Source organism: Bidens hawaiensis, unplaced genomic scaffold (assembly GCF_021521415.1).
Source record: "Bidens hawaiensis isolate Kalapana, Puna unplaced genomic scaffold, B.hawaiensis_p1.1 tig00006061_1, whole genome shotgun sequence".
NCBI classification, from domain to species: Eukaryota; Viridiplantae; Streptophyta; class Magnoliopsida; order Asterales; family Asteraceae; genus Bidens; species Bidens hawaiensis.
In genome coordinates, this window is record NW_027491400.1 from 767927 (window position 1) to 777183 (window position 9257).

The 9257-nt window shown below is 33.7% G+C and overlaps 1 protein-coding gene and 1 pseudogene across 2 annotated transcripts; both read left to right on the forward strand.

The window, feature by feature from the left end:
- Positions 1-1558: 1558 nt before the first annotated feature.
- On the forward strand, positions 1559-5450 carry LOC143631303 (UDP-glucuronic acid decarboxylase 2-like; annotated as a pseudogene). Its single transcript, XR_013153327.1, has 7 exons — positions 1559-2072; positions 2446-2588; positions 3029-3132; positions 4542-4625; positions 4698-4772; positions 4868-4960; positions 5039-5450. The product of XR_013153327.1 is annotated as a UDP-glucuronic acid decarboxylase 2-like (transcript).
- A 972-nt stretch (positions 5451-6422) lies between these two features.
- LOC143631304 (uncharacterized) lies at positions 6423-9136 on the forward strand. Its single transcript, XM_077100105.1, has 5 exons — positions 6423-6443; positions 7001-7075; positions 7297-7401; positions 7511-7629; positions 9085-9136. The coding sequence occupies exons 1-4, from the start codon at positions 6426-6428 to the stop codon at positions 7625-7627; spliced, it is 315 nt and encodes a 104-aa protein (XP_076956220.1). The 5' UTR covers positions 6423-6425; the 3' UTR covers positions 7628-7629; positions 9085-9136.
- The last annotated feature ends 121 nt before the right edge of the window (positions 9137-9257 follow it).

Below are 9257 nucleotides of genomic sequence, written 5' to 3' on the forward strand. Positions count from 1 at the left end.
AATATGAAGTTTAAGATCCACAATAGTTGCATTGGTACATGCACTTCTTAAGAGTTTGACCCTTAGGGGGACGAGTCAAAATTACTCAAAGTCCATCGCCAACCCACCTTTGAGTGCCATCACAAATTCTAATTAAATATTTGGGCAATTAGTTTTTCTTTAACCGTTTTATTCTTTTATTCTTTTAGTTACATTGGTTTCAAAGGGTTAGGGCGAATTTCATGGTTCGGTTCGATATCAATAACTTGTACCTGAACCGATTCCGACCCGTATTTTCAACTTTATGTAATTAGGAAAACATTTAACAAAATTTTCGTTGTGAATATTAGACAATAAATATATGTATCACCATACACTAATGAATATGAGAAAAGAACGTGGACATGGTGACAGTCTACATGCTTTTTTTTTTAATTAAGTGGCTCCCTCAACCCAGGCTTTACAACTAATGTATCAACAAACATGTTTTGACAAGGTTTAATTTATTTTGACTAGTTATAATAATAAATTAATTAAAGAGCTTTAAAATTTGATAAACCTTAAACCTTAGTTATTTTAAACAACGTTTGTTGCTAGAGCCGGTGGTTAGTCAATTAGTTGTATCCAGCTAATCCATAAACACCACAAACCTTTGTACTTATGAATTTCAAGTTGATCTAAATGAAATATGTTTTACATATAATGTTTTAAAAGCTAATTAAAATTTAAATTAATTTACTGTTGATCTAAATAACATCTTAAACTTTGTGAGGTGACTAAGTTTGTCATTGATAATGAAAATGAAAGTTCGAGATATAATCAAAAAACCGGACCAGTAAATTATAGTTTATATCAGTGTTATAAAAATCCCGATTAACTGCTGGTCTTTATCCTATTGACTTGTTGCTGATTAATCCTGATTTTTCCAAAATTAGTCAAACTTGAAAATTTTATACGTAAAACTAGGAATATATATGTATATTTAAAAACCTAGATATAAATTCTAAACCGATTAATCCTGAATCTCTATTGATCCGATTAATCACTAGCACTTGTCTCATCATCTGACTAACACCTAACGATTTCTACAACAATGGTTTATATTACTAAAATCCAATTTGCGTATTGTAGATATTTTATCTATAATAATTTAGCCAAATAAATAAAAGGTGTGAATTTATCAAAGGGTGTTACCGTCATTTCACTAAAAACCACACATAAACACGGAAACTTTTGGCAACTCTTTCCTACTTAACACCAAACGTTTACTTTTAAACACCACCCACAGGGACTATTCCGTCATTTCTCAAAACCAGTCCATATTATATAATTGTCTCGTCTTAATCACCAACCAAAGATCTTATAATAATAATAATAATAATCTTAGTATTAAACCACCGCCACCGCCACCGCCACCGCCACCGCATCCTTCATTCCATATATACCCCCTTCCACTTCTTCTCCACCTCTCTCTACACCTATACATATAATAGAGAGAGACATTCACAATTCTCATTTCTCAATAACAAATACTACTTTTATCAGAGTAATTTTATTAAGCTACAGTTAGTTTTACAATATGACGTCTGAGTTAACAACCTACAGACGCCCAACCGACGTCAGAATCATACTCCCCTAAGCCCAACAAGCCGTCATGACACGCGCGGGGAATTACCTTCTCCGCGAACAACGTCTCGTGTTTCTACTCATCGGCATTGCCATTGCCACATCCACCATCACACTCCTCCCATCCACAGGCATCACCAATGCTGGTGGATTCAGTCTATTTAGCTGGACTGAATCCGAGACAGTCTGTCTATCCTAACGGAATCCACTCGTTCAACATGGGAGGGAAGTGTGATTTGTTGGTAGTCATCTCGGTTGATGGCTAGAGGAGATAGTGTGATTGTTGTTGATAATTTTTTTACTGGTAATAAGGATAATGTGATGCATCATTTTGGTAATCCTAGATTTGAGCTTATTCGACACGATGTCGTTGAGCCCTTGTTACTTGAAGTTGATCAGATCTATCATCTTGCTTGCCCTGCTTCACCTGTTCATTACAAATTCAATCCTGTCAAGACAATCATATCCTTCACTACCATTAATTTCATGTTTCATTATTATTATTATTATTATTATTATTTATTTTATGTTTTTCAATAGTTACTTTAATTCTGGTTATCTGGTAGTGTAACAGATGTTTTTTTTTTTACTTTTTTAAGGTTGAGAGTTCAAATCCTATAATAAGCGTGGATTATTAGCTTTTATAGCAATATGATAGGTTTGATTATTACTAATTTAGATTTTGATTCAGTTTTCTATTTTTGAATTATAATTCTCAATTTACAATTAGTGAACTTAACTATTGATATTATTTTTATTATTATTATTATTATTATTATTATTATTATTATAAGTTTGCAATTTTGAAATCCTTAATTCCATATGTGATTCTCACAAGACAAATGTAGTTGGGACATTGAACATGCTCGGGTTAGCCAAGAGGGTTGGTGCGCGGTTCTTGCTAACGAGCACCAACGAGATATACGGTGACCCTCTACAACACCCGCAAGTCGAAACCTACTGGGGCAACGTCAATCCTATCGGTGAGTTCTTCTATTTCGATGTAAAAAGATTTAAATAATATTTAAAAAAAGAAAAAAAAACTATCTATGACTTAATTTTGGTAGATCACGAAAGATGTGTAAATTACATAATTAGATCTAGTCAAGGATTTGAAATGTCAACTTTTGTGCCACCTTTTACGGGTCTTTGATTGGGTTTTGAACTAATTTTGTGATCGTAAATATGTAGAGATCTAAGGGGTAAAACAGGAAATTACATAATTAGATCTAGTCAAGGATTTGAAATGTCAACTTTTGTGCCACCTTTTACGGGTCTTTGATTGGGTTTTGAACTAATTTTGTGATCGTAAATATGTAGAGATCTAAGGGGTAAAACAGGAAATAACATGTACTTTTGTACCTTTGTAGTATTAGATCTAGATAAAAAGACAAGATGGGTATTTAGTACATATTGTTGACAGGTGTCAGAAGTTGCTACGATGAAGGAAAGCGAACTGCAGACACGTTGACTATGCGAACTGCAGACACGTTGACTATGGACTATCATCGAGGTGCGGGTGTTGAGGTCTGTTTTAAATATTAAATCAGCCTTTTATTTTGCGCCTAAATATTATAATATTGTGGAGCCTACACTTTTTCTTTTTCTTGATTTTTTTTAGCAAAATTGAAAAAAGATTTAGCTATAAAGAAAATATGTTAAACCAAAATAGGTTGAATGTGTCCAAATTTACATAAAGTTTACTTTAATATATAAAATCTTGATAGAAATTGAGCGCATTAATAATTTGTTTTTTAATTATTTAATATACTTTTTGAAAAACATTAAACAAGCCTAAGCCCATTTCGAGCTCGGTTGTGCATTTTTAAGGCTCGACGAGCCAAAACGAGCTTTCCTTACAAGCTTTAGTTGAGGCTCAAGATTTTTTCGTTTCAGAAAATTTTGTCGGTCTGAGTTTGAGTAGCTCATGAATAGCTCAACTCATATATACCCCTATGTGTGCATGTATGAATAAATGAGATTTTTGAAAAATAAAGTTTAGAAAGGATTGCAAACCGGTGTAACCACCTATCATGTATTCAGTTTTGCCGATTCAACTAAATATAGTTAAGACAAAGTGACGCACTCAACCAAACGGACTGTGTACCCATTTCCAAGTTGGACTATATGGTTTCTAGGATGATATTTAATATGTTCATTACTTGTAAAAACTCTATTTAAAATGAATGTACCAAATAATTTTGGACAAAACTCAATCTAATCGTTTTGCTTTGCCTATTTTACCAAGTCTCGCATAGTTTATACCGAACATGATTTGTTTTGTGTAAAAGAGGTACTTCTTAAATGTTTTTGGACACATAAAAGTCTTACCTGTTTGTTGAGGATACGTAAAAAAGGCAACACTTTTCATGACTTTAATGTTTTGTTGAAGATACATAAAAAAGGTGACACTTTCCAAGACTTAAATGTTTTTGGACAAAATTTAAAAGCAATGGTAATTATTATAGTTCTGTTTGTTATGCCTAACTCTTGTGTTTGGCATTTTTTGCAAACATGCTTTGTTTTATATGAAAACGGAATCTATTGTTCAAAAGTTTGATTCATGTTTCAAATTTTTTATGGGACCGGAAAGAAAGAATAAATAAATAAATAAATAAAATATATATATTAGAGAAAATAAATAATGCTCTGACTCATTGAAACAAGAATGTTCAAGGAATAAACAGAGCGTTTTGAGTTTTAATTTTTTCTCACTTTACAGGTTTCATTTATTGTATTAAAAACTGATTGATTTTTATAAACAATATAACAAGTCTAATGTCACATGCTACTTTTTAGAGGAAATAATATTCGCAACAAAGGTCTCCAAAATAACCATTTATGTTTAGTTACAAGAGTTTGATTTATATCAGTATTGCCTGCAATTTGCTATAAGTATTTTTAGCCTTTATTTATAATTTTTGAATACAATGCAGGTGAGGATCGCTAGGATATTCAATACATACGGCCCTAGGATGTGCATTGACGATGGTCGTGTCGTTAGTAACTTTGTTGCTCAAGTAAGCGCTCTGCTCCTATTTTCGTTTATCACTCGTAACGTTTATCTTATTATACATAAACATTATATGCAGGCGCTTAGAAAAGAGCCCCTCACTGTTTATGGTGATGGCAAGCAAACAAGAAGCTTCCAATATGTTTCTGATTTGGTTAGTATTCCACAAAATTCAACAAATGTATATTTAAACGTTAACACAACTTTATGTAATATTATTTCTAACTTCATTGTGTTTGAATTGAAAAGGCTGAAGGTCTAATGCGGTTGATGGAAGGCGAACACGTTGGACCTTTCAATCTTGGAAACCCGGGTGAATTCACCATGCTTGAACTCGCTCAGGTAAATTTTTGTTTGAACTCCATTGGCCTCATAATACAAGTCTTGTCCTTTGTTTAAACCGTGATTATGTAAAAACAGGTTGTCCAAGAAACAATAGACCCTAACGCGAAAATAGAGTTCAAACCAAACACGGAAGACGACCCACACAAAAGGAAGCCGGATATCACCAAGGCTAAAGAGCTTCTAGGTTGGAAGCCGAAGGTCCCTCTTCGCAAAGGTCTCCCTATGATGGTTTCTGACTTCAGGCAACGTATTTTTGGTGATCAGAAGAATGCTGCCACCACCACGACCACCACGGCATAGGTGTCAGTTTGTATACACTAAGATAATTGTGTTTTGAGTTATTGTTTAGTTTTGAAATTTGCTATATTAATGTTTGATTTATTAATATTTTTGGATAGAGGAAGGGGTTGGACTTGTATGGAGATATGTTGTAAGTTGTACCCCAGTTTTCTTTTTCCATTGGAAATGACTATGACAACACTATTATTATTATTATTATTATAGGTGCAAAAATAACGTTTAACATTGTTTTAGAGTTTTCTTTTATAATTGCAAGTGACTATTGGTACAGAAAAAATGGAACAAAAATGATTGAGAGGTTTTGTGTCCTCAAATCGGTGTTTCAAAACCAAAAATAAGGATGATTAATAAATGGTCTTACAAAAAAAAGAATGCACCATTACTAGAAAGTAAAAAAATGGAAGTGCTATTAAGTAGCGGGAACAAAATAATGTGACCACTTCTATAAACAAACCTAATGCAATGCATTTACTTTGCATTTGAGCCGAGGAGGCATAATGTATCACTAGGAGAGAGAAAAAAGGTTATTAAATAGTGGGAATAAAAGAATGACATTACAAAACTACGTGAATAACTTTAAACTATGTTTATGGAAGTAGTCTAGACTAGAAAGAACAAGAGCCGTGAAAGTTACATTGTTAGACTTTCAATGCGTCTGAAATGTACAAAATCCGTGAAAGAGCAAAATACATATGGAGGCAGGTCACACGAGAATGCAGACAGGCCACACCCATGCCCTCCCACTACAAACTAAACTATAGAGTTGTGAACATGTTACTTTTTACATATTATTATACTAGTAGCATGGATAGTTGGATGCGACATGGTAGCCGGCCGGTTACCTCCAACCTGTGCAAAGCCCACAACTATCAATGTAATGTGCATAAAAGAAATTATTATGTCATTACAACTTACTTTTATGGGTCATTGCAGATAAAAATAGAGGTTTGGGCCTGGTCAATTTGGTTGGCCCAATTCTCATTTGACAGACACCAGCAACTCTCTTTGTTCCTGCTTTCAGATAAATAAACGAATCCATCCATCCATCCATCATGAGGTACTTGTTAATATTATTACACCATTACTTAGATGCCTATATTCGCCACTGTTGATGCTACTAAATTGCTGCTAATTGTTTCTGTTTTATTTTTGCAGTCGATCAATGGAAGAAGATGCTCCAGTAAGTACTAATTAATTGTCTTTATATTAATACTATGATTGTAATTCCAATTGCAATTGCTTCTATTTTTTTGGCATATTGCGTTAACGGTGTAAACGACCTCAGCTCCACTAGGCTCTCGAGCTCACTCGTTTAGCTTAGCTTACCGAGAGCTTAAGCTCGAGTTCGGTGACTCGTTTTCAAGCTCAAGCTCAGCTCGTATATTATTTATGAGTTAATTTTTATTATTAATTTATTTATAACATTATATATATATATATATTATCTACTTATTTTTAACATAATTTTACACATTACAATATTTATTAAATAAGTGTATATTTAATGAAATTTATACAAGTAACATGCCTGCTTAGGTTGGTGAGCCGGCTCGAGCTCGATAAGTGAAGGTTTGGCCCAGGCTTGTTACTTGGCTACCTCATTTTTAGGCTCGAGCTTGTTTAAGCTTGGCTTGATTTGAGTGTTTTTGCGAGCCAATCAGAGTAGCTTGCGAGCGCCTTGGCTCGTTTACACCTCTAGTTCTAATCATATATATTTCACGTTAAACTTTGTTGCAGACCAAGAATGAGGAAGAGGAGTTCAACACCGGGCCTCTCTCTGTCTTGATGATGAGTGTTAAAAACAATACGCAGGTAACCATATGTTTTCTTTATTTAGTTGATAGACACGTTTAAATGTTTTTGCACAAAATAAACTGAAATTGTAATTAATTTGTAAGTATGGCCCGAACGTTTTGGTTGGTATCGTCATTGATACTTAACGCTTGTTTGAATAGGCTGCTGCTGTTGATATTGACCCTTTGATTGACAATAATTGTAGATAACATTGTTCTGTCATTGTGTTGCCAATGCAGGTTCTTATTAACTGCAGGAATAATAAAAAGCTTCTAGGTCGTGTTAGGGCCTTTGACCGACACTGCAACATGGTGCTTGAGAATGTTAGGGAGATGTGGACTGAGGTTTGTTTTGCCCTGAAATAACTTGTCTAAAGTTTTTTAGTTCAGTGTTCTTAAAATATGACAAGGTTTGGTGTTATGCACTTTTTAATTTTGTGGTTTTGTATGTCAGGTGCCCAAGACTGGAAAAGGCAAGAAGAAAGCTTTACCGGTTAATAAAGACAGATTTATTAGCAAGATGTTTCTTCGAGGTGATTCAGTTATCATTGTGCTTAGAAACCCCAAGTGAAGGTATGTTTTCTTGTTATTTTCCAAAAAAAAAAAAATATATGGCTAAACCGGAGACTTGCCAGATTAGTTGAACGTGAGCAGAGTTGACAAAGTGTAGTTATGCTATATAAAACTTGCAAAATCATGTTTTTTAACATTAGCTTATTAGTGAGGTAATACACATTGTGGCATCATCTCTGGCATTCGGTTTTTAAAATGCATGATGAGATTGCATCACACGATGTGATTTTATGATACGGTTTGATGTGTCGCTTTACGCACTTGACCAGAACAAATTGGACCGTTGATTGCAATGGCTTCAAGATTTTCAAATTTGATTAAACAAATCTTGGCATTGATTGAGCAATGGGTTTTGAGCATTTAAAACAAATTAGACCATTGATTGAACATTTCTAACAAGAGATGATGAGAATATCTTATATTTTAGTGTTTAAAAGTTAACAAGCCAAATGTATAAATAATCTTCCGTATTTTTTTAACATCAAATGCCTCAGATATGCTTTGCGCCTGCCTCACGCATCACACATTGGCTTTTGGTATTAAGACACATCAGAGCACTACACATGTTTTAAAACCTGGCTTTGACAAGCTTATTATTTTAAAAACATGTTAAAGTTATGATAAACAATTGTTTAGGATCAACACCTCATTGTGATCTGACTCATAACTCAACCGAACCCATGCCAATATTTGATTAGCCGAAACCGATTAATTGAAAACTGAGCGTTACCATTCTCTAATAACCTTTTGGTTTTGGTTTGGTTAGTGCTCTAAATTGAACAGACCATATAGAAATAAATAACTAATTTAAATAATATATAGGATGATACAGGATACAGAAGCATACAGGATACCTGTAACACTTCCGAGGTTTGTTGACGAAGAGTGGGTCTGAAAGGCAGCACCTAAGGCCACTGGTAGAACCTGCGGTAGTTGCGAATTGCGATTAGAGAAGATTTCATTATAAAATACAAAATAAAGCATCATTACTTTGATAGACATGACTGTATCAAAGTAAAGTGTTTTATTTGGTATTTTAAGTTGAAATCTTATTTGTTTACAACTACCGTTTGATTACAGTTTATTCCATCAGTTGTTGCTCTCGTGATCCAATTGTTACATGTATTGGAATTTTCTTAGACATGGGGAAACAAAACCCATATGTATATTTATGTTTAATATTTAGATTAGTTTATTTGTTTCTATATGGTTCGTTCAGTTTTGAGTCTTAAATGTAATCAAAGTTTTGGTTATTGGAGAATGTTAACCGATCGGTTTTCGGTTAATCAGTTACTGGCATGAGTTTGTTTCGGTTATGAGTCGGTTAACCTTTATGTTTTGAAATATTTTTTGCTAGTTAGTGATCCACATAGAATGAAATTTAGTTATACTAATCCAGCAAGGTGTTGGACAACTAAGGTTGAACTAATCCCATATTTTCTATTTCTATTACAGGATTTTGTCTAATAGGAGCTCTAAATTTCTAGTTCACTTGGACTTTTGTGTGTGAAGAAAGATGTAGCCGGTGACTGTTTGTTTTCTTTTGGTTTGTATGATCTTTGTTAGATGATAAGACTTCTAGCTTCCCTTGGGTTGATCTTGATTTAAGAAAAGCAATTGCTACCAAT